Raw genomic sequence first — 26,114 nt, forward strand, 5'->3', positions numbered from 1 at the left:
ACGATGACAAAGCATTAAAAAAAAAAAAACAAAAAAAAAACGGGGCTGTTGCATCTCGGTTTCTCCATTTGGATTGAGACTTATTTTCCTCTTTTGTTTCCTTGGAAGCAAGCATCAGCAGTATAAAAAGCATGGTTATTTATTGTGACAGTGTCATGTTTCTTTGATTAAAAAAAAGTGAAAAAACCGTTTGCCTGTGTTGTGTCTCTTACTTCCACAAGTGCAGCACTTCAAAGGATGGTGATCAAGACAAATGCGCTACACAATAACATCTAAAAGCATTTATTTTCTGGAAAAAAAAATTAAATATGATCATGAGAATAGGCATACTTTAACTACATCAAAAATAAGTTGTCATCAACACAACCTGCAAGATTTCCACTCACTCAATGCCTAACACCAGGCTTTAACCCAACAGAAAACTGACAAAAGTACAAAAAATATTTAATTGTAAAAGATGAACAAAAACCTTGAACACATACTTGTATAGCAATATATCATTTATGCATTCCAAAGTACTGTTACATACTTCAGCAGTAAAAAAACAAAAAGGTAATTCAAACCCAGCCCGAGCCCCTGACCAGTCTAGGGGATGAGGAGGCAAACAGAGCTTGGAACACAGTATTCAGAAAAGTTTGACAGCTTAAATTTGTCCATGAACACACTGGAAATGAATCAAAAGGCCTTTAAACGCATTACAGGTGGCAGTTAAGAAGCCACTGAGAGTTTCTACTTGGCCTTGTAACGCTATGACCAAACTAAAGCACCTAAACATACCAAAGTTAGAAACCTAAACATACCAAAGTTTATAAAATTTTGGTGTCGGTACATCTGTTAAATGCATCGATGTTCCCATATTTTAGCCATTTGCTGCAATTTTTAACTGTCTTGGATATTGAAAAAGTTTAACTGTAAAGTTGCACATGGGTATTTACAAAATATAACTGTGTTATAAGTAAGACGGGTGAACTCAAATAAAACTAATGTGCAACAGAAGACACAAGGAGGAAGAGGTCAGGAGACATACAGTAGGATTTTTCCCAGGGAATTTAATAAGCAACAATCATAATCAGATTAAAATGTTTGTAAAATGTCCATCCTGTTTTTTTCTTAAAAACAGCTCCACAAAAGAAGCAAAGAGCAACAAACACAAAGGAAAAAAATAACATGTTTTTTGAGTAAGACCTACATACAATGAGCTTCAAATCATGTCTACAAGGTGTTTAAAACCTTCTAGGATGTGTGTATGTGTGTGTGTGTGTGTGTGTGTGTGTGTGTGTGTGTGTGTGTGTGTGTGTGTGTGCATATGCATCCTTTATGTGTGTGTTTTACGAAAGGTCCATAATGTGTCCAGGAAAGCTTTAAGAGTCAGAGGAGCATGTGCGAAGGGTTGGGAAGGTTATGAGGAGGAATCTGGCCCATTCTCTACAGTCTGGATTTCACCTTTACAGGTTTTCTCTTTACCTGAAAGACAAAAGTTTGAACTCAGTGTCAGTCTTGGTGATTTAAAATACCATGCCATATCATGCAGAATGTTTGCAGGTTAAACAAACTAAATAAATGTGTAACTTAATGAGCTTTTGAGGTTCTGTTAAGTATCTTTTTGAACTTTGCACAGAGCCAGGCTAGCTGTTTCCAGTTTTCTATGCTAAGCTAATCTGATCACCTCCCAGTGCCAGCTCAATGAAAAAAATATCTCTTCATTTAAGTCTCAGAAGAAAGCAACTAAATGTATTTCTCAAAATAGTAAATTATTTCTCTGAAACACAAATTCATTGTAGTTCAGTGGGTTGTTTGTTTTATACAAGACACAAGAGCTGGAAAATTCTGCAAGGCCCCGTAGCGAGACATGCCATGTTTAGAGACATCCTGTACGAAACCAACTCACGGCCAGTCCGCCTGCCTTCTCTCCACTGTTGTTCTCTCCCTGCCTGCCAAAGAGAACTCTCCTCCTTGTGGACTTGGTATCTCCCTGGCTATTTCTGTTGGCCATGGCTGCACAGCTGGTCTGTCCTTGTGTGAGGGAGTATCGCTCTTTGTCCTTCCTGTCACAGATAACGCCCTCTGGGCTAGACTCTAGCTCTATCTCAGTTTCCCCCTCACTGCCTAGGAGGACGACAACTGTCCCTACAGCTCTCCCTGTCTCCTCTCCAGGCTCCCTCATCCTCACTTTTTCCTTCTCTCTGCTCACAAACGGCCCCCTGCTGAGAAAAAAAAGTTGAAATCTGAAGGATGGTGGGACTTCTGTGTAACAGGATTAAGTTATGTTCATTATCTATTGGTTTAAGAGACACAAACTGGGACTAAAAAGTTAAAAGCACCATTGTGAAGCCTTTCCCTTTGGCCTATCAGTTTCTTCTGGCTTATTATTTATCTGCCCACATGACTACTTTACTTTTTGTTGTGCCTTTTCTCTTTCCTTGGCTCCATACCTCTGTAAGTCAATCTGTCTCTTCGTCCCCTCATCATTTTGCGACTGCTGTTTGGACATCTTGATGGTGATTGACTCTGCAGACGAGTTGGAGTCAGCTGCCCTCTTCCTGCCTCTGCCAGCTCCACCTCCTGTTGGTGCCGCTGCTCCCTCTTTCTCAGCCGCTACAGGAGCAGCAGCTGTTTTCGGTGGACGGCCACGTCGCTTGACAGGCGACGCTTCTGTCCCGGCATCAGGGGTCATATTTAGACTTGGCTCATCCTAAAAGACAGTAACAGAAAGCCCAGTCAAGAAAACACAGCTTTAAGTTTGAGTGTGTGTAGTTCCACTTCACATCTGTTTCTCCTCTCTGAGCTTACCTTCTTCACCTCATCGATCTTGATCACTGGGTTCTCATTGTTTTCCTGCGCTCGGCTCTCTGATGCCTCGGTGGCTGCGTTGCTGTTACTACAAGACACATTTTTTTTTAAAAATCACTCAGTTGTTATACATTATTCTCAGTCTATGTGCACATGGGAGCGAGTGTGTGATTACCTGTTCTTGTTGATGGTTGAGGAGCTCAGTGGAGAGGAGTTGGTGCTGGTGTTACTGGCTGTGTCTGAGGCTGGGGTGGTCTTGGTGAAGATCCGTCTTCCTGGTACAGTCAGAGGCTTGTTCACAGCTCCCAACACTGGAGCTGGTTTAGGCTGCTTAAAGAAAAGAAAGGAGCAGTGAGGTGTAGTGATCAGGCTTCAATGTATCACTGGAGTCTATATTAATGCCCTATATGTGGCCCTCTGTCAGACTCAAGCGTTATACTTGTATACTCAGAATACAAATATCTTCATTTGGATGGTTGAAAACTTAAAATGATGTAGTTTTCCTTTTTTAGCTCGACATCATAACGAACTCCAGTTTCCCAATTAATTCATGCTAAAAAGGTGATGATGCCATTTTATGCTACAGCCCTCCACCCAGTTAAACAAACACACGTCTTATAATCAAGCATTACACACTCTGATACTCAGCACTCACCTGACTGTATGGTACTGTTTACAGTGGTTATGAAAGCATGAAGTATTTTGTATTTACCTTCCCAGTGAGCAGCATTTGTCTCATATCTGCCAACAGATACTCTTTATCATTTTTGAAGTCCTGCTGAAATAAGTAACAGAAAATTTGATTGGCATAAACCACATATATCAACTACAAAGGTCATGATTTTTAAATTTTTTTAATCTTCAAAGTGTATGTCCAGTATTTATCCATCACTGAGTGGTGGAAAGTGTTGTTTGAGAAGAGCCACAAACAAGATCCCACAAGATTGAATTCAGTATCTACACATATGATGGTGTGTATATTCGAGTGTGTGTATTGCCTTGTCCTGTATGAGGAAGAACTTGGAAGGTAAGACGGGGTCTTTCGGAGAGTCCAGGTGACATGCAGTGCTCTTGTTGGCGATCACGAAGAGAGCAACATCACAGACAATATACAGTTTCTGTAACCACAACAACACCAGAAACACTGTTAGGATAATCTGATTACAATAGTTTGTGCTTCGTTTCTTTTTAGAAATACTACTTTTCCATTAACATAACAGACACAATTTTCCTGATGGTTGCACCACAGTTACTATTTAAATGAATTACATCTTGACCATATATTCTATACATGTGCATCTAATTGTATGCCAACCTGAAAGTCTGTTCAATAGACTTACAAAACCATTTCTATTTCACTGCTTCAGGTTTGTTAGTTCATCCCCTTTTATGTTTTAACTTATTCATGAATAAAAGTGTGTGTGTGTGTGTGTGTACCTCATTGGCCTTTGCATCATCAGGACACTGTGCATCCTTTGTCTGTTTGATGTTCTCTACCATCTTTCTAAGAAAGGCATGACTGTTGTTCTCATTCTTGGTCATCAGCACTTCCAGCATGAACCACAGGCACCTACACAACATAAGCACACACACATAATAAACACAATGTAATCACTATCATTTTTATTTGTGGATTTTTAACGTTATGACTATAAAATGTTCTCTTTAAAATTGAAAAATGAGGACACCTCTTACAAGACAAATTCTAAGCTGTATCTTGGGAGTCAGGGACAGTGTGTGTGTATGTATGTGAACACTCACTCTTTGATGTCTTTGAGCTGTTCATATTCATGTGGTTTTGTGAAGTCTGGGTCATGAGCCAGCAGGTGGATCATATAGGGAACGACATACTCAGGAAGGAGGGAGACAAGTTTTTCTGTGGGGAGAGAGAGTATATCTAATTTTAATGTTCATAAGTGTGTTTCCATCCAGCCATCCTCATGTGTCTGAATGTGACATGCCAACGCCTTTAGGAATAAAAAGTAGTTTGTCCTATACTTTGTGATATAAACCTTAACAAACCTAACTTAGCGTATTAAAATGACATACATGAAATAAATTTAAATGCCATACTTCCATCATACTTTCCACATCATTTTTTTTTTTCAATTTAGGTTTGACTGATGCTCTTTTAATTACATCATCTCACTGTGAATTCTTCTCCTGCGGTGGTTTAATGATCTCTGACTGGAGAATTAGCACCAGTAACTGTTTCTTTCCTAGTCTTTACTGGTGTCCAATAAAGACCATGTGAAAAACTTGAGATATGTTGTGTTCTCCTATCTTATGTTATGCTCTCTGAACTGACAAGAGCTGCCATGTGTAATCATGGAGCAAATGAAGTTTCAGGATGAACACCGACCCTGAGCGAGTGGGTTTTGTTTGATGTACTCTCTGCGGACGGAGATGTTTTTGAGGAGGCACTGTCGGGCGTGGGCGCGGCGCTCCTTCACTGGGTCCTTGGCACACAGGGCGAAGACAGCCAGGTACTCCAGGGGCAGCAGCAGTTTGACAAGAGCCAGGTGCAACTTCTGAGCAAAGATCTGACGAACCTGGTAGCACTCATCCTGTACGCAGGAGGGAAGAAACTCAGGGTTAAAACAAACTCAATTAAAGTAAAGATTTTTTTTTTTGTACTGACTAATGGAAAAGTTTTCTTCTCATTAGGCCTGGAAAAAAAGGATGTTAAGGTGAGACTGACATTGATAACAAGGCCGCAGAGCTGAAACTGTTCAGGTGTGATGATGTCATGGTAACAGGGCTCCTGGGCCAACTTCATTATGGCTCCACCTGCAGCCAGCCTCAGACGAGACATGTCTGATTTACTGCAAGGAGGAAGGAAAAAAACAAGGGGGAAAAAGAAAACAAAAATGTAAAAATTAAAATACATTTGTAACTTGCAAATGTGTTCCATTAATTTAAATTGGAATTTGTAATAAATCAATAAGCTTTATGGACATTAGCTTGTTTTTTTCCTAAGGAGCTGTTGGCTGTAGTATAACTCCTACAGCTCCATTTTTTTAGAAGAATTAAAACTATTGTTGCGTAGGATCATAGTCACACACTGAGACCTGCATCTAAAGTTTGCTGTTTTTGAACTCTCCCACATACCCTCATTGCTCTAACAGCTCTACTCTGACCCAGCACAGTGACCCTCAACCCCACAGCTACCTGATCTTCTTCTGCTCTGTGAGGTCTCCCTCGCTGACCAGCATGGCTGACAGCAGGCGCAGGGTGGAGTTTGCGGACTTGGATTGGTTGTTCTTCATTCCTAGTAACCAACGCACCAACAGCTTGATGGCCTGCACCTGTGGGAACAGGAAGAGCATATAATTAGAGAAAGTGGGGGCCTTGATCTTTTGCAATTGACTGTCCCTTTTTTTTTTTTTTTTTTTTTTTTTTAAAAAAACACCACCACACAAAATGGAAATCTTTGTGGTTGTGGATGTGCATTCATGAAGTAAAAAAGAATAATGTGATTGGACTTAAGTGAAATAAATCCCAGCAGTGCCTGCCTCTTACCTTAGCTAGAACCTCAGGTGAGACTTCCTCATCAGTGGTCCACAGCTTGCCATTCTTGTTTCCCACTGACTGGAGAGACAAAGGGATCTTTGCTTATACACATGCTACCCAATGACAACAATCCTGTGTTTATTCATGACTGGGCATGTTGGTTAGAAGTCATAATTTATAAACAATCTCCGTGACAATGCTATGAAAATACAAAACAATACAAAGTGTGTAGTTATATATGCTTGGTATCATGTGTCTGTTTAAGTGTATAGTTTGATCTACTCATACTCTGTCATTCATTAGCAAGTCCTTCACGATGAAGTTAGCCACAATGGACTTCATTGGTGAGGCAAACTGATCTGGGGCCAGCATGGAGATGTGGCCCAATGACACAAGGGGAGTGATGAGCTGTTCCGGGACGTCTGCATTCAGACTGCGTGACAGAGGCTGGAGGTGAAGCAAAACACATAGTAAGGCCATCTGAACAAAAAAAATGTCTCTGCAATAAATAATGATATACACAGTGGAAAAATAGGAGAGAACAAAATGTGCAATGCAAGCGGACATAAATAAAAATACTCTTCCATCTGTAACACAAGGTGGATCCTTGCAGGTTCAGTAAGTTAGGAAATGGTCTCCCACCTCAAAAATCTGTGCCAGCTGCACTTCCTTGTTGTTAAAGATGGCATGGATACAGTGGACGGCCTGCTTGGCCTGGTGTGGTGTGCCGCGCTTAGCTTTCTGATGCAGGATGGGAATCAGGGTCCTGATGGACAGAGCAGATATTACAGGACTTACACAAAGTAAACTCTTCCTTTTATTCAGTCTCCATGTGGACTGGTGTGGATGCAGTCATTCAGGCCAGCTTGCCTTTATTGTGCAGTTTCAACATTTAAGCACAATTCCCCTCGTCTGTAGTAACAAAGACTGACTCCTTCATAGATCAAAAAGAAGAAACCTTTTTAGACTGAGTCTGATTAAACTTTACTGTATATAAACTACTGCCCTGGAAAGATGTTCAACACAGGTGCAACGTACAGGCTGAATTAATCAATTAAGAATTCACTTCATATTCATTTCTCTTACGATCTTATCTGTTGTAATTCCGTCTCGATTTTTTGCCCAGTGTTTCTGAAAATCTGGATGGCTGCCTCTGCCACTTTGTCATCCTCCATCTTCAAACACTGGAGCAGAGACTCGTAGGTCTCTGCTGAGTGGAACGCTGTGGGGTGGGTGAATGACAGGACCTAGAAGGAATGAAATAGGGTGGACATAATTTACTTTCTTAAATTCATTAATTAGATATTAATATTACTTACCTAGAAATATATACTCAAGCCTTAAGAAGACAGTGGCAGTGTTTCCTTTATGTTAAAAGCCACCCTATTTACTACAAATCATGCACTTTGCAATATGAAAATGAACTTTTGCAGACTTGAAACCACCGTGCTTGGTCCATGTCATGTACCTTGAGTAGCTCCAGGCCTGAGCGGATGGCTGTATCAGGGGTAACACCCTCCTCATCATCATCAGCTGTGCCTTCAATGGACTTGTTAAGCAGCTTCACCAGAGCACTAAAACAAAAAATTACCATCCTTAAGTTAACCTTATCTAAACCTGCGTGTTTTCAGACAAAATAAAGCACTTTTAGTTCTCCTGGGACAACATCATAGCAAGAATTAAACATTAAAAAAAGTATTGTGCTGCGTAACTTATCTACTAAAATTAATCAGTTCCAGTGCTTCCTCTCTTATGGTGTTTTTCCATAAAGCAGAAAGGGTTAATATGTGCCCTGACTGAGGCCTGCAGTTACACCTCACCCCCACCAGGTGTCTCAGTGAATGAGAAAAGCCTGGTAATGGTATTACACAATAGCACAGACAGGAGTACATGAGGCACTTTATCAGAGACAGGGGAACACACACTCGTGGTTGTCCTGTGTTTTGGTGTATTGTACAAAAAGCCAGTCAAATCTAATGAAACAGGATTCACAATTGCAACCTCATGACTTTCAATTATAATCCAAATTTACCGCAATCAATTTAATTGGGATTAGAATTTAGACTTGAACTTGAGAAATTTAGAGAATAAAACCGAACCAAAATATTTGTTGTGTTGAATGTATTATGAATTTTTAAGACCTGATGGCCTCAGAGTCGATGTGGACAGGAGCGATACGCTCCAGCAGGAACTTGACCATCTCCAGGAAGGGGTTGGTGGGCTGTTTGGGGAACGTCAACTTCCGAGTGATCTCCCTCTGCACAAAGTACAAATAGCAAGACTGTTAATGCCAACATTCATGGATTTGTGCTTGTGTATCTGCATCAGGGTTTTATTCCTACATGTGGGACAACCTTCCCTTTTGATCATAATGCAGTTTCATATTAATCTAACTAAAATTTAAACACAACAGGTACATCTGTTATTGTATCTCTGTACATAGTTTAAGATCAACCCACTTCGCCATGAGAGCTGATCTCACCAAGTCATTCACAATAATAATGTGAGAGTCGATTAACATAAGAATAAAAACAAAAATAAGATGCTGCAAGATTTGCTTTGTCATCATGAACCAGCGATTAAGTATTGATCATTCGTGAATAAATGCTCTACTTTTAGACACTTAAAAACTTACATAAGTTTGAATGGTAGTGTCTATGTGACCACAACTTGAAAACAGAGAAAGAATGAACTATTTTCAGTCTATAACACAACTTCCCTCTTTCTCTGAGCAACCACATAGTCTCCTGGGATTTAAAGCTGCAGTGATTAATTTCCAACTGGGGCTCAAAAACAAACTCACACCATTGAGCCTAATCATGTTTTTGCGGTTGATGTGTGTGCAATGTTAACACTTGTGCATATGTGCCAAAAAGAGGCATAACACTGGCAGTCAGTCTGTGAGTGTGTATATGCTAGATCGAAGAGTGTTCAGTATCCTCTCACCACACAGATCTCAGCCTGTTTGCAGGAGCAGGTCGGACTGATGAGCATCTCCAGCTGGACCCTGAGCTTCTCGTCCTCTCCGAGAACCTGATTGAACTTTTTCATGAAGTCCTGGGCCTTTCCTGCATCTGGCAGGTTCTCTGGAAACACCAAGCAGAGTTAGGATTAAGCGTTAAGATTAAATTATTAGAATGCCACACACATTATTGGGAAAAATGTACCTTTTCCAATTGAAAAAAGTGACTCAGTGCAAGAGTTGAAATGCTGTTTGTGTTAGTGGGTTTCCAACTTACTGGCAATACTCATCAGCTTTCCAAACATGGCTGTGTTATTGGACTCAGACTACCAAAGGAAAGAGAGAGAGAGAGAAACAAGTCATGGATATGTAGAGAAATTAGCCTAAAAACACATGGAGGAGATGGTCAGTTTTGTGTGTAATTGTGTGCATGTGTCAGCGCACCACTGGCAGCTTGTGCAGGTCCAGCAGCTCTTTGACGAGGCCTCTGAGCATGTTCTGACACTTCCACATCTCATTCAGAGCCCTGAAAGCAAAGATCAATTACAAAAAGACAGAGGAGAAATAAGTGAGAGGAGATGTGTCAAAAATACAGGGAGCAATTGATATGCAGTCCTTGGGATATGTACTTGGTTGACACATTAGTGTGATGTTTGATTTCATGCTGTATATCAGAATCAGAATCAGAATCAGTTTTATTGCCAAGTATGTTTTCACATACAAGGAATTTTTTCTGGTGATTGGTGCAATTGATCAGCAACAGTGAATTGTATTATAGTAATAATATATTGTAATATAGAAACTGGGTTGGGTTTGCTGCCATTGTGTATTTTATAAAAAAAAAAAAATCAATAATGTTTATAGCAAACATACATTAAGACAAACAGGCCATAATTACTGTGTACAATCTAAAATGTGTGGCTGCGTGTGTGCTGAAAGGTGTCAATATAGCAGGTTTACTGACTTGACAGCATTTGTGTCCAGGCAGGCGTACAGGTAGTACAGACACTTCATCTTCTCCTCTGTGTCAAGACTGTGAGGGACCATGTACTGGGCAAAGATCTTCTCTACTAATAACCTGTAAAAAGGAGGAGAGAGTTCACTGCGAGTTATGTGAAAACAGAGAGAATGAAACTAGTAAGGAGTCCATATTAATTTCATTGCACAAATAAACTTGTAATTTATGAAGATCAATAAAGATCTGAGTCTGTGTCACTAGTCTTAACTGATCTACTGCAACTCCTTGTATCTTTCCCACTGGCCGCTCACAGAAAAAGAAAATCTACTACACATCAGATTCTGTCGGCTGATCCCTAAAAGTTAAAGCCGTTTCTCATGGCAACAGCCACAAATTGCATGCTGGACATAGGCTGTGTTGTTCTTTGCAGCATTAAATCATCCATGTATACATGCAGTTGAGCTGATTTGTACAGTATGACTGTTCTCACTTGTCATCAATGCTGTTCTGATAGTATATGTGCAGCAGCTTGTCTTTGATCCAACTGATCTTCTGGGCAGACTCCTTCCCAGCCTCATGGTGCAGACAGTATTTCTTATAAAGCTGAGCCAGGCCCATCATGGCCTCCTTGCGCACACGCCACTATATGAGGAGGGAGAACAGGGGAAAAACAGATCAGGGAGGGCAGTATTAAATTTAGATGCCGAAAGTCAATTTACTTGTCTTGTTTTATCAAAGAAGTAATCTGGTGTTGGGGGAAATTCCTGTAGTGTTTGTACTCAGACCAAAGCAGAATTTAATGAGAATGTACATGATAATGTGGGTGAGATGTGCTTAAAGAATTTTTTTTTCCAATGTCTCCAAGGCCCATGACTGCTGATAATCAGAATTAGGCAACATAATATTTATTAACTGCGTTACTAATACCTAAAATACCATCTGAATAATTTCCTACATGGCTATAACAATATCTGCACCACTGATGCACCATATGTGAGTGCACATTTGTCTCACCCTCTTGTCCAAAGTCCTTTCCCGTACGAAGCCCAACAGCTGGTCATTGACCAAGTTGAGGTCTTTCTTCCCGGCGTTAATGATGGTGACTATGACATCATGACGGATGGCTTCCTCTGGGTCATGGGAACGCACCTTCAAATACTCTGATTGGATAAAGGAGAGAAAGACATGTAATAACACTATTGTTCAGAGAATGATGTGAAAGAAAGGGCTGAATTAAAGAGAAGAGAGGAGTGAAGAAGGCACACTGAGTCAGAGAAACAAAAACACAAGCACACCTGTCAGGTCTCTGGCCAGGTCTGGGTGGTTCATGAGGCAGTGGCTGGCAAACTTTACACACTCTAGCCTCACTGGAACGTGGATGTCATTGAACCTGGAGAAAACCATCAGTTTCAGATTAAATAAATTCAACTGGGTTATATATCATACTTTGATAAAGCAAGTGAAGGAGAAAGTGATTGATGGATGAAATGCAAAAAAAACTAAACAACTGTTTTACCAAGGAAACTACTCATTCACTTCATTTGCTTGCTCTCTTATTGAATATGCACATTCCTTGCACTATTAACTCAGTCAAGAGATTATGAGAGTTCCTATGATTTACCTCAACCAATGCTCAATTAGGCAATCGTCTTGTTTGGTTGACTGACAGAAATTAAAACTTTTCTTCACCGGGATTTCTGTTGTGATTTTCACCAACTTTTGTCCCTCAAATGATATTAAATTCAGATCTGACTCCTGCGCTTATTTTTCCATTGAAAATTTAAGTACTTCACTACACACCATCCACCTCTTAAGCCACCTTAAAAAAGGTGTCTCCTGACTTAGTAAATCATCTCAAGATACCAAGACTCCATGGGGGGATTTTTCTACCCTGGCTCCATGAGTTTACCAACCCTTGAAAATAATAATGATGGGGTGTTTATGGAAAAAAACTGAATGGGAAAGTGTGTATGAACTCACTTTTCTTTATATTTGTTTGTCCTGATTGAACTGGATCAGATTAAAGTATCACTATATGTGTGTATGTGTAACTCACCGCCCTAAGAAGCACTGCCACAGTGGTCTGTTCTGTGAGGCCAGCTCTGAGTCTTTGGCCCCAAACAACTTAGCTAGCAACCGTACAACAGCTAGACGCTCCTCACCATCATTGCTCTGAAAACACAACACATAAAATTCTCTTGTAACAGGTTGAACATTTTTTGAGCTCCTATTTAAACCAATATTAATTTTGTTCATGGTTACACTCTTAATACAAACAAAACGGTGAAAAACTGTGAACCATCTCCATCTTGTGCTCAGATCTGGTCTGATATTATGTGTACTATTAGGACTCAACCGTGTGTGTGTGTGTGTGTGTGTGTTTACCTTAAGTTTGAACTCCAGCTGTGGCATGACAGAGGTAAGCAGCATAGGGTCGATGGCAAACAGTTCCTGGATAAGGTCAAAGACGTGCTCTGATAGGTCACTGACTGATGACTTGCCCATCACTAAAACCTGATTGAAGAACTGAGGAAGGAAAAGAAAAACAGAGTGTATGAGATAAAGACTTAGTCTAACAAGACATAAGGCAGATACAGAAAGAAATTTATGTCGACAGATTCTGAGGACAAGAATAAAAAAAACCCAGTCAAACTGAGAATAGATAACTGAGACGTGAAGGGAAAATAAACATAATGGACTGCAGGATGCTACTCACATTTGCGATGCACGTCTCTATGGTCTGGACGGTCCTCTTAAGCAGAGTCTTGGCAAGATCGTACGCTTGCTTGTTCAAATTCTGTTCCAAGGAAAGTTAAACACTGATTAGTTTGTTAAATTATCCACATTTTACCCAAACATTCACAGGTTCACTGAACATCACACAGCTTTTGTTTAGTGTCAAATATGATGTCAGCTGACAGCAGTTGAAAAAAACGTAACGCTCATTGTTGTCATTTTTCTAAACACAGCTGTGTTTCTTGCTCCAAAAATACACTATTCATTAAAGTTTAGAGTCATGGGGTCCTCATCTTAGAGTAGGTTTCTATCAACAGAAAGCAAAGAGAAAAATGGAAAGATATCTCATACAAGTTGTTGATTTTCACACATAGTATTTAAAGAAATAATAAAATGATCTTGTGCGCTGAACATCATAATTTTATGATCTGATTTTAATTCCGTTATGTGATATTTTACTTTCCAATTTTCACCTATTCTGTAATATTCAAAATAAATACCCTGATTTTATTTTGAAAATCAAAAAGGCATAAAAAAATTACTCTAAACAATGCAAAATTAATACAAGTAAATTACAGTGCATCCAGAAAGTATTCACAGCGCTTCACTTTTTCCACATTTTGTTATGTTACAGCCTGATTCCACAATGGATTGAATTCATTTTTTACCTCAAAATTCTACACACAATACCCCATAATGACAAAGTGAAAAAAGTTGGCTTGAAACTTTTGCAAATTTATTAAAAATAAAAAACTAAAATATAACATGTACATAAGTATTCACAACCTTTGCTCAATACTTGAAGCGCCTTTGGCAGCAATTACAGCCTCAAGTCTTTTTGAGTATGATGTTACAAGCTTGGCACAATTATTTTTGGGCAGTTTCTCCCATTCTTTGCAGAACCTCTCAAGCTCCATCAGGTTGGATGGGGAGCGTCGGTGCACAGCCATTTTCACATCTCTCCAGAGATGTTCAATCAGGTTCAAGTCTGGGCTCTGGCTGGGCCACTCGAGGACATTCACAGAGTTGTCCCGAAGCCACTCCTTTGTTATCTTGGCCATGTGCTTGGGGTCATTGTCCTGTTGGAAGATGAACCTTCGCCCCAGTCTGAGGTCCAGAGCGCTCTGGAGCAGGTTATCATCAAGGATGTCTCTGTACATTCATCTGCATTCATCTTTCCCTCAACCCTGACAAGTCTCTCAGTTCCTGCTGCAGAAAAACATCCCCACAGCATGGTGCTGCCACCACCATGGCATCATGGCTTGGTTTGTGCCCTGACATGCACTGTCAACTATGGGACCTTATATAGACAGGAGTGTGCCTTTCCAAATTGAATTTACCACAGGTGGACTCCAATCAAGTTGTAGAAACATCTGAAGGATGATCAGTGGAAACAGGATCCACCTGAGCTCAATTTTGGGTGTCATGGCAATGGCTGTAAATACTTATGTACATGTGATTTTTTTCTGTTTTTTATTTTTAATATATTTGCAATAATTTCAAGCAAATTTTTTTCACTTTGTCATTATAGGATATTGTGTGTAGAATTTTGAGGTAAAAAATGAATTTAATCCATTTTGGAATAACAAAACAAAAAGTGGAAAAAGTGAAGCGCTGTGAATACTTTCCGGATGCACTGTATATTATAATATACGTGTGTGTGCATGTGTGTGTATCTTGCCTTGTGTGCAGGGATGAGGTTGATGAGGATGGTATCCAGCAGCTCCTGTGTGACTCCATCTCCCTCCATGATGATAGAACTCATCAGGTCCATCATGTGCATCTGAACCTTCTGGTTATGGCTGTTACTGTGGACAAAGATGGACAGGAGAGACTGAGACATGGACATTTTGCCCTTATGTGGTTCCTGATGAAACCTGGAAGAACTACAATGAAGGAAAAAGAGAATAATGATAAATTGAACATAAAGAACAGTTATCAATAATAACCCCGTCCTACACATGGTATTAAAACGGCTCTAATGATAACTGAAGGTTAAGTGATGTAATTAACCATGCGTGTCCACTATAACATAGGTCAGCTACGGCTGGAGCAGGTCATTTCAGATGCAGCAGTCTATCATACAAGTATTTGTTAAAATAATGTCACTCCATGCCCTAAAACATCCCACCGATGGAATAACAGAAGCCATTAATGTTTTAAGCCTATTGAGAACATGAATGATTTTTATAGTCGCAACACATGTGAAATACAGCACATTTTAGTTAGATTTTCCTATTTTAGCAAACAAATACTTAAATAATACTTAAATGGCAAATCTTGTGCACCAGTGTACACAACCATATATTGTTTAGTGTTGTTAGTGAGGACAATTAATTGTGATATACATTTTAAGTTATATTACCTAGCTCTAATACATCCTCATGTTTCTAAATAAGTGAAACACTTTAATATGAAGTGTAAAAAGACAGAGTAAGGGGCGACCAGATGAAGAGGAAAACACAAAAGGACACAGCAGCAAATAACAAGGGCCTTACTTGATGACAGAGAAGAGTGTTTTGAAAAGCTGGATGAAGATCTCGTTGCAGTCCTCCAGTTCAAAGCATATGTTGTATGACTTCACCCATGCCAGGTTCTATAGAAACGCATCACAAAAATCCACAGGAATGTTATTCCTTCATCAACAGCCAATAATTCAACAGTGTACTTTCTCTTTGAACTCCAATCTATAAAACACAAGTAGGACAGCAACTAATTATTATTTTCATTGGCGATGAATATGCAGATTTTTTTCTTTGATTATTTGATTAATTGTTTGGCCTATAAATGTCAAAAACTTGTCAAATACTGCCAATGATAACTTCACAGAGCCCAAGGTGACTTCTTGAAAGACATACACTCTACTTTGTTATATGACAGATAGAAGCAGCAAATCCTGCCATTTGAGAAGCTGGAATGTGAGAACCTTTCGCATTAAATTATTTTTTGTTTGAAAAATGACAAACAATTCATGGACTGTCAAAGTAGTTGCAGATTATTCACCTAATTAAATAGCTAATCATTTCAGCTCTAAACACAAGTAGCTCATCCCTCTTTAGCTCTTCATGTTTTCAACCAAATAAGCGCCTTACCTCCAGCAGGTAGAAGTATCTGTTGAACTGAGGGCTCTTGGTGTCTTCTAGCCCCTTTAGCTGTCTGGTGATGAACAGGAAGATGTCCTGGAGAAAAAGACAGAAAAAACACTTGAGCATGTGATTCGGCTAACCAGTTTTGATGTTAATATTGATGATAACTCAAAAAAGAAAAGATGTTTTCTTGCAAGTTCAAGACATAGCAGATTAGTTCAGAGGAAGCAGAGACAAAGCTGATCTCTATGGTTTTGCAGGAAACACTTGTTCAATCTGGATAGCACCTTGACAGGCTAATCCTGCTGCAAACTCCTAATGCATTTGTAAATATTGTTTTAATGTCACAAGTTCAGCCCAAAATGTTACAATAAAATCAGTTCTAAGCACATATTGTTTAATTGAAGATGATTAATGACTTAGAGAGGAAGTCAGGGCCCTCCTTCCCGGCCATATTATGTAAAATTATTTTCAAACATAACAGAATAGTGTGAGTGACTCAGATTAAAAACAACAGCTGCAAAGAATTTAATTTTGCTCATTTTAGTGTAAAATAACTACAGCTCATAAAATAAAAAAGGACAGCTGTTATTGCAAATGGTGTAATCAGCAAGTCTGCAAAGCTTTGACTTCTTTTAAAATACTATTTCCTTGGGGTTATGGCTTAGTCATACAGTTGCCCAGGGTCAGTTCCTAACCTTGAGTTTGTCATGGGAGGTGTAGGGAGCCTCGGGAGCATAGATCCTAAAGATGTCAGCCAGACAGCAGGCCACCAGTAGCCGTACATCTTTATTGGGGTTCCTGAGGAAGAACTCAGAGGCAAGGTGAAGTGCCAGGCTGAGATACTGCTGCTTCTCCTCTTCAGAGTCTTGATCCATGTCCATGTAGGTCTTCACCACCATCTGTGAAACAGACCAACAAGAAAAGAGGGTGAGATGGGAGGGACCTTGATTGGCCCAAATTAAAATGAGTTTCTCACTTTTAGGCTTCTTTCCTTATTTTGTAGGCCTCACTAACACTCCCAAGCGTTCAGATCATAATGACCTCACATTGTCAGACAATGATTCAATGTTTAGCTTGTTCTTTACCCATCTTTATCCTCCATAGTTATGGTAACCAAGGTCTTATAGATAAGAATGTAGGGAGAAGCACAACTTAGAGGAGACTGCCCAAATCCAGTTCCAGACAAGTATGAGTGAAGAAGGACAAAAGGCAAGACACACATAGCATGTGATATCCGGGTTATAGATGCCCTGCTGGACAAGACATTGTCAGAAATTGCCATGGCACTACTCTGATTCACATGCTGGCTCTGTACTGCTCATCACTTTCTCTTTGGCGCCAAGCTTACAATAAACAAATTCTTCCTGAGACATTTGAACTCTTGGTGATGGTCTTTTTCTTCAGCTCACAAGATTTCAACTCCACTTAGTGTTTTGTATATTGCCTGTGAAGAGAGAAGTACAAAGGCTCTGAACTGACTTCAGTTTACTACAATTTTAGCCACTAGAACCAATAAAAAAAAAAAACAAACAAAAACCTCAACAGCTTTATCATTACATTATTTTCAACGAATGCTGGACAGATAAATTGGCCAGGCTGATATTTGTGTATTGCAAAAATATCGGGATCAGTGACAAGTTTGCTCCTGAACTTCCCGCTATAAGGGATGGGAATCGAGAATTGATTTCAGTTTAGAACCAGTTATAAACTCAAAACTCCTGCAACCGTCCAGCTACATTGTAAACCATGTATTAGTGTTTTTCCAATCACTGCATGATACCAACTCAACTCTACTCTACTCACTTTTGGTACCAGGTACTTGGTTTTTCCACTGCATATAATATACCCTCTCAATGCAAACTCATTATCATAGCGACAATGCACAAACCTTTCATCATCTTCAACACAACACACCCACATGACCAATGAAGGATATCAAAAGGATACCAAACAGAGAAACATCTGTACCTCCTTTTGGTATGGCCTCAGCTCACTTGGAGCCTCAGCGCAGTTGACACAAAAAAACAAGTACCAGGTACTCTCCGCAACTTTTGCCTGATGGAAAACCACATCAAATACAAAACATCTTCATACACCAGTCTTGGCGTGTTTTTTCCCCCCCATATGCCACAGCGGACCTGGTGATGCACCTGCACTTGCCATTGCCATTCCACATGTTGTTTTTTGTTTTCTGTGCCTACCTTCATCTTCTCCTCAAGTTTGATGTCAGTCTAGAACAATGATAGTTATTATATTGCCTTTGACAGTACCAGAAGAATTACATCTCCAGTAAGCAACATCTTCAGTACCTTCAATACTGCAGAAAACAAGCACCATAACTTTTTTCAGAAATTTGCCATCAACTTGGTACCAAAGTATCGGTTCACATGACATCCCAAGTAAGGAACACTTTCCACTTGCTATATCACAGAGAGCTTTGACTTTTAGAACACTAAATCACCTAAATAAAAGATTTTAACAGTGTATTATGGGGGTTGACATTTAATTTGCCTTTTCCTATTTCAATTATCTCATAACAAAGGTTAAATAGACAGACATTTTTTTCCTGGTAAACATGAATGCTTGTATATGAGGAGCTTGTATGCACACCAATCTTAAACATTCTTATGGATAGGAACTAGGACGCTGTGCTTTAACCTGCCATTTCCTCTACGAGAGTGTGTGTGTGTGTATGAAGCAGAGCAGTGGAGCTCACTGAACAGCCAGGCAGCCAGCTGGGGTGGGGGATGGGCAACAGCAACCTGCAGAGCACCACACTCACTCCTACACTCTCTCTCTCTCTCTCTCTCTCCAACCCTCTGCTGGCCTTATCAGAAACAGTCACAACCCAGCCGGTGAGGACTCTACACAAAGACGAGTGTGCGGGCCTGGTGACCTGCATAGTATGTGTTTGTCTCTGAACACTTAAATTATTGTTGTTTATTTGGACAGAATTTTAGCTTTGTCTGAAAACATGAGTGACACGTTTTCAATGCAAAGACTGGGACTCCTTAACAGTTGTGCTGTTTCTGCAAAATGTTAAACTGAAATGAACCCACAATTTAATCATGTAATTCATGCAAGCAGCTCTGATAGCATCTGATAAACTGTAAAGCGACAACCATTTCCTTCCACAGGGTGGAGTCAAAAACATACCCCTCCCCTCCTTGATGTCTTTCAAACAGGTTAGCAACGGTATTGAACCTTTTGGCTGTGTTTAAACAGACATGGGGAAAAAAATGCAGTCCCTCAATCATTTCTACATGACCAGCACAGTGGAGCGTTAGCACAGCGGGCCAGGGCAAAACAACACAGTTTTCTGGCAAAGAGCAAGACCTGGCTCAAATCTTGCCACTATGCAATGTAGTGTTGTATCTGGTAATGCTGCTTGTGGGCTAATTGAATACATGCAAGCAAGTATTCCTGGTAGATTACTTTGGTTAATGCACAGGGCAATTTTTCTGTTTACCACGCAATCATCAACACAGAGGATAAAATGGTTATTGTGATAACTTTCCAGAATTGGCTGGTATTTGCATATTGCAAAAATATCAGGATCTGTGATAAGTTGACCTCTGAACTTCCCTTCCTGCTAATAGTGATGGTAATCAAGAACTGGTTTCCGTTGAGAACTGGTTCCAAATTCAAAATTCCTGTATCTGTCCGGCTATGTTGTAAACCATGTATTAGTGTTTTTCCTGTCAACTAACTTTTCAGAATTGGAAATGTGTTCCCCTTAATATAAACTGATCTATTACTCACTCCTCCTGGATTGTATTTCATTGTGTAACTGGTACACAGAGCAAAAAAACATACCAACAAACACACTGTTTTGTTAATGCAATCACTATAATGTACAATGAAAGTATCTACAATAATATGAAACTGAATTAAGTTGTATGTTAAAGGAGCATCTTTCCACACAAATTATAGTCTTCAGGAAATATTTCAACATGTGTGTGTGTGAAATACCTTTATTAGGTTTCTCTCCCAGAGTTAGATGAAAAGATTGATACCACTTTCATGTCTGTACAGTAGATATGAAGCCACAGCCAGTGGCAGTTTAGCTTGGCTTAGCATTAAGACCAAGAAGAGGGGGAAACCACTATTCTGGCTTTATTTAAAAAGTTACAAAATATTCCTACCAGTACCTCTACAGCTCACTAATTAACTAACAGGGGGTTATGTGGGGCACAGGTGGGGGTGTTTCTCAAAATACTGAAAGCTACAGAAACCGTTTTTTTTTGTTTTTCCCCCTGAGAAAAAATGTGGCTTGAAACAGCCATCTCTATGATACACAGTCAGATCAAGCGGATGTTGTGTCCTGGTTCTGCATCCTCCCTTCTTTCCCTGTAAACAGAGGTTTTCTTTGATAAATCAAAGAGAGCATGACCAGTCTTTGCTGGTAAAAAATACTTTGCCACTGGGTAGGCTCAGCTGTTACCCCTTCAAAACTATAAACATCCTTATTTGGCCTATTTCACCAATAATGTGAGGTCTGATGATAGCATGATGTTAACAGCTCATATCTGTGTAAATGCCTGAAACAATCTTCACAATTACATTATTTGAATTTAGGGTAGAAATGACTGTGTTACTCTCTATACACTTCTGTCATGATCCATGACCCACAACAAATATACAGAGAGTCATTCAGATTATTATCCGAAGAATTGAAATGATATTCATAATCTGTATTCATTGCATTATTAAGAGGAACTAGATGTTTAGGTGCATAATCATCAGTGAATTTCAAATAGTGGTGGTGATCTCTGCCCAGGGAATGCAAATTAGCTGCTAGGTAACACTGGTACAATTACTTTTAATTGTGCGCCGTTCCTGCAACAATAAACGATAAAAATACATTTCGACTAAATTCTGATTTGTTGTGTTGAGAATGCATTCAAAGTTGATTCTCGATTCAATAGGTGGACACTACATCCAAGAACTCCAGAGAAATGCAAAATGAAACTTAAATGGCAGTTAAGCTTTCGTTCTTGATGAAGGTCCCCATCTGTAGCTTTTCAAATGAAATTGGCTGTAGATTCAGTTATCACAATCAAAGTGTGGCAGTGTGTGTTACTTAGCCTACTTGCTTGCTACTTTGAGTTCAGTGCTCCACTTTGCTAATATCTGGGTGATGAGGTACAAAGTATTCACAAAATACGCCACCTTCTTTTTGCAAAGCCAATTATTAAGTCAAACTACAAGATACTTCCAGTATGTGTTTGCTACAAACCGTGTGGGTGCAGCACTGTGCCGTCATGGGAGGGTTTTGCTTGTTTCATTCCATCAACATTATGTTATTAATGACATACAAAAATAGATTTGTAGCATTTGTGAATCAATTCTGAATCATAGAGTATAATAATTGCAATTCTTCAGTGAATCAATTTTCCACCACCCCTATTCCTGTGTCATTAAGAGTAGGTGGGTGGACCCACTAATCTCTTAGACCAATCAAGTCATCAACATTAATAATCAGACAGTTGGCAGTGTTTGACTTGGGCTGAGTAGGTAAAATGTTCCTAAAGTGGCCATGAGGGGTGCATATTATCAAATGGTATTAAAAGCCATTTGGTTCCCAAAGCTAATGCATACCAAGCACACATGTAACTTTCAATACTACTACTTTCTGCAATAAAATATTAATCAATGTTCAGAGACAAGATAAACTCTGTATTATCCTCTGTGATGTTGGTTTCCGTACAAAAGACATGACACCATAGAACATGCTGTTCTGATAATGTAACCCTCAAAGTAGAAAGGACTGACACTCGTGCACCTCATACGCGCAGTGAGTCTATCTGCAGATGCTGAATTAAGCTAGCAGAAAGACAAGTATTGACTTTGTGCTTTATTGAACAGAAATTGCCACCACAACAGACACTAAAAAGGTCAATTTTATTTATATGGCCTAATATCTCTAAAATCCCAAATTTGCCAGGGGGCTTAAAACTCTGTTCAGCATACAGCACCCTCTGTCCTTAAACCCTTGAATTGGTTAAGGAAAAACTCTCCAAAATAACCCCTTTAACAGGGGAAAAAAATAAGTAGAAACCTCAAGAGCAGAGGAGAAATCCCTTCCAGGACAGACAGACATGCAATAGATCTTGTGTCTGCAGAATACAGCAACATGGTAGATTTATACTTTGGACAACCATGATGACAACATTATAACTAGCATATAAACACACACTAAGAACTAACTAGCTAAACAGACCTGAGCCACGCAATGCCCTTTCAATACCACCACATTGGCAACAAAACCGTCTCTCATTGTTGGGCTGGCCATTGGGAGCAAAAAATCCAAAATCCAGCCACATCAGTGGGCTGGTGGACTCTGAAAAAAATCCATATAGTTCCTACCATCCCTCTCTATTTCTTTACCGGCCCTCTCTATGTGCCTGTCAATCGAGGGGTGAAGAGTGTGCTGCATGTGTGTGCCGGGAGTTCACAGGCCACTCACAATATGTAACTAACACTCACTAACCCAATCTGAGGCATTGAGGGTTGTTATTTGTTTGACACAATGTGAATAAACAGAGCAGTATATACTGTTCATAATTTATTTGTAACAAAGTACTTGGCAATTAAAATATTTGCAGCCAAGCACCATTCATACAGTATTATTCAATAATTCATTTGGTGGTCAGCTACCACCACAAATACAATCTAATTCTGAGGGAAACACAACTCTACACATTGCAGCACATAAAGTGAATAGCTATGTCTAAAAGATAAATGAGAGTGGTACATCCAATGACAGCCAAGGAAAAGTCAAAGCAATGTTTTTTTAAATAACAATGCAAGTCCGAGACTCCATATAATTCTTCCTTAACTTAATGCAGGGAATCCAGGAACAAGGCCAACACAACACAGGACAGGGTGAGGCCCATAATCGATGGACAGTCTCTACAAAACAGACATTGAGGTGCAAAACCTATGCCTACAAATACACTGACAACAAAGCAGCTAAGATATATATTCTGTGCTAAACAAACTCTCAGAAATGAAAACATGCAATGTGACGTGGCAATGAAGTTAGGCATTTGACTAAACTATAGAAGGACTTATATTAGAGGCTGACTGTAGATTAAAATAACTGGGTCATTAACCTGATCAAATAAGCTGTCTACTCACTATTTGCTCTGCTGGCTGTACAACACAAAACTTGCGTCCCTTCCACAAAATGATCAGCTAGATTACTGCACGTTGTTAGTACCAGCCTTTTTAACTTTCAAACAACACACAGCAGAGATTTAATATATCTGTAAACATATACATAAACAACAATAGTCAACAACGTGCTATTTAGCATATTTGTCCATTGTGTTAAGACCAAGGATTGTATACTTTATGGTTGCTATGGTACACTATAAAAACAGTTCCAGCATGTAAAGAAACATTTCTGTATTGGTGTAGTAAACAATCTAATGTGATTAAGAAGTGTCACAGGATCTCATAAACACAGCAGTGCACACACCAACTTTGAAACTGCTGTGAGGGTTGAAGTACCATTCAAACTTCAAACCCTCAATATCGGCATGAAATATAAGAAAGTTTAAACCCTGCGTCTGAAGTGGCTTTAATCAATACTTCTATAAAAACAATGATGACAGGGCGAAAACATTTTGAAAGGAGTCGTTGGTAGTGATGAACCTACAGAGAATTATCACTGAACTCAACAGTTCCCCTTGCTCGAATAGTGTCATTTCCAGACACAGCAGGCTGCAGCCAAACAGAAGACAGACTCAGTAATGACTAGCTGATGAACACGGTGGACCATTCATCATTTAAAAGCCTGATATTTTCCTCAAGAGTTGGTAGAGACCAAAAACAGAGCTTAAAAGAGAGTAAATAAGTAGCCATTGCAGATTCAAATAAGTGGTGACATGGTATAGACTGGTATGGTTGAGATCAAGATTGCATTATCTATATATCTTGCCTTATGACAAATCTGACAAAATCCAATTATAACCAATCTTACCTTAAAGTAAACTCAGGTATGGAATAAAGCTACCTCCAAAATTGCTACAAAACTGACAAATAGATCAGTGGCTCTTAAATGTTTTGCATATCTCCACTTTGCTTTTGCAAGTTTAGATTCAAATTTGAGGGCACTCGCTTATAATATAATGCAAATTTTGTACGTTTTAATATTGAACATCCTGGTATACTGCACTTAGTCCCCCTCTGACTACTTGAGTCTTACTGATATTCAAAAAGGTCAACGGAATTATCTGTTCCATTACTGCAGCTGTTTTCTTCAGTCTCCCTTAAACATGAGTCACTGTTTTGTTCCCCTGCAGTAAAAATATCTTCAGTATGTAATGTTTGTTTTTCTTGTGTTCACATTTTGGGATCATCCCATTTTTCCAAGCTTAAGGGGATAGGATGAAGGGTTGGAAAAGTTGGAGCCTTCAGCACTTCTGAACAGCACTATCTTCTGTTTTGTATTATGTCACACTGAAGTTCAACATCATCATAATACTCTATGATGACATGATGATGAGTGTTGTGGTACAGAATGAGAAAGGACAGAGGATTGGGAAAATAGCCTGCCATAAGTGAGAGCCCACTTATTACTTAATATCCAGTAGTTTACAAAGTTAGACGGGCTTTGGTATTGTGCCAAGGGCTGGACACTGATACATGAGGATAGGACTTGCAGCAAACGTATCTTGGCACTAAGAAACCTCATCAGCATACCTTCAATCGTTTGACCACCTCATCGTTGCTGATTTTGTCCGTGATCTCTTTCACTCCTGGAGGATAGACGATCTTTCCTTCCCCCGCCGGTTTCTGCTGTTGCGGGAACTCCATGCTTGTTGATGTATGATCCACACGGTCTTCTACTGGCCTCTATGGGTCAGAAAACAAAAGTTCAACACAACCATGCTACCGCACTTACAAAAACCTCATTTAAAGCATCATTCTCATTTGCTAATCATCCATTTTCCCAGTTTAAATTGACAAAACCGTGCGTATATATTTAACAATATCCTAATCCTGAGAACTTTTCAAACAGAAAGCCAACATTAAACCAGCACTGTGCATATTATTAGCTTGCATGCTAAAATGCCCCGGCTAAACATCAGCTCCATATTTTCCGTAAATTTCTCACCAAACACCGTACAGCTACAGAAACTAGCTTAACTGCTATTTCGGTAACCTTACAGCTATTAAACTACTTAGTTGTTGGAAACCCACTTTAAAAACAGCAGGGGACCCGCTAGTGTGTGGCTACTGTCATACAGGTTATCAAACGAGCTAGCTAGTTGCAGTGCAAACATCATTGGCTAGCGGCTAGCATTTTGCGGGAAGGAAGTCGTGTTAGCAGCGAGCGGCTAATACACGTTAGCCGTTCAAGCTAACTAGTTAGCCTAGGCCGCAAACTACTCAGGTACCCATCACATCTCCAGCTACAGACAATCACAGAGGAAGTGAAGTACCTAATCATCTCTGCCTCAAACAGCCTTGCTCGTGATCAGTTCCTGTGGTTTCCGACAAATGCAACTACTTTGTGAAGTTTAAAAATGAAGCTTATTTACTTGTTACTGTCTTTTTTCAACTTCAACGCATCGCTCCGTACTGCCGCTAGTTCACAGGCGAAGAAGGGCTGCTGCTACCGTCGCCCTGAGCCCTCCTATCTCACCACTAACTTGCCCCCACGAAGGATTTTGAACACCCCAACAAATGCGAAATGCATCTGTTTTCAAATATACAACTAAGGCTAAAACCCCCAGGATGTTTGCCAAGCGATTCCTCGTTAGTATTTACCTCTCAAGTGGGCCGTTTTAATTCATTAGTCTGACACAGGTTGGGTTTAGTTTTCGGCACAAAGCTCCCTGTCCGTTCAGTCAGTGCTGTCTGTGTGAAGGCTGGGTGCAGAGCGCCCCCCTCGGTCCCACACGAGTACTGCACCACCAAATACATGGCGGGAGTCAAGCACAAACAGCCTCCCTTGACTTTCTGTTTCTTCACCAACATATGGGGTTAATTTCCTAAATCATCACCCTGTCAAACCCCGCCCCACTACTAATATTAATCATCATTTTTATCA

At 39.7% G+C, this 26,114-nt stretch overlaps 1 protein-coding gene across 12 annotated transcripts; it reads right to left on the bottom strand.

The window, feature by feature from the left end:
- Positions 1-266: 266 nt before the first annotated feature.
- Positions 267-25,967, bottom strand: pds5a (PDS5 cohesin associated factor A). Of its 12 annotated transcripts, none has more exons than XM_071505312.1 (34): positions 25,832-25,967; positions 24,761-24,913; positions 16,744-16,947; positions 16,052-16,138; positions 15,458-15,555; positions 14,641-14,767; positions 12,940-13,020; positions 12,609-12,749; positions 12,280-12,395; positions 11,519-11,613; positions 11,238-11,383; positions 10,714-10,865; positions 10,230-10,343; positions 9,710-9,791; positions 9,543-9,591; positions 9,250-9,389; positions 8,445-8,560; positions 7,772-7,877; positions 7,390-7,550; positions 6,946-7,069; positions 6,592-6,750; positions 6,313-6,381; positions 5,962-6,098; positions 5,492-5,615; positions 5,153-5,357; positions 4,552-4,666; positions 4,228-4,360; positions 3,789-3,908; positions 3,503-3,565; positions 2,966-3,117; positions 2,791-2,878; positions 2,433-2,692; positions 1,889-2,204; positions 1,240-1,464 (listed from the first exon to the last, which is right to left on the bottom strand). In XM_071505312.1, exons 2-34 carry the CDS (start codon positions 24,872-24,874, stop codon positions 1,426-1,428), a joined length of 4,233 nt encoding a protein of 1,410 aa, XP_071361413.1. In that variant the 5' UTR covers positions 24,875-24,913; positions 25,832-25,967; the 3' UTR covers positions 1,240-1,425. The 12 variants fall into 12 exon arrangements, with proteins under 12 accessions (XP_071361419.1, XP_071361415.1, XP_071361418.1 ...); XM_071505310.1 differs by having other exon boundaries at positions 2,966-3,120; XM_071505311.1 differs by having other exon boundaries at positions 3,503-3,568.
- Between the last annotated feature and the right edge of the window lie 147 nt (positions 25,968-26,114).

This window comes from Trachinotus anak, unplaced genomic scaffold (genome assembly GCF_046630095.1).
Source record: "Trachinotus anak isolate AG129_WGS33_773 ecotype Australia unplaced genomic scaffold, CSIRO_AGI_Tana_v1 ptg000019l, whole genome shotgun sequence".
Classification (NCBI taxonomy): Eukaryota; Metazoa; Chordata; class Actinopteri; order Carangiformes; family Carangidae; genus Trachinotus; species Trachinotus anak.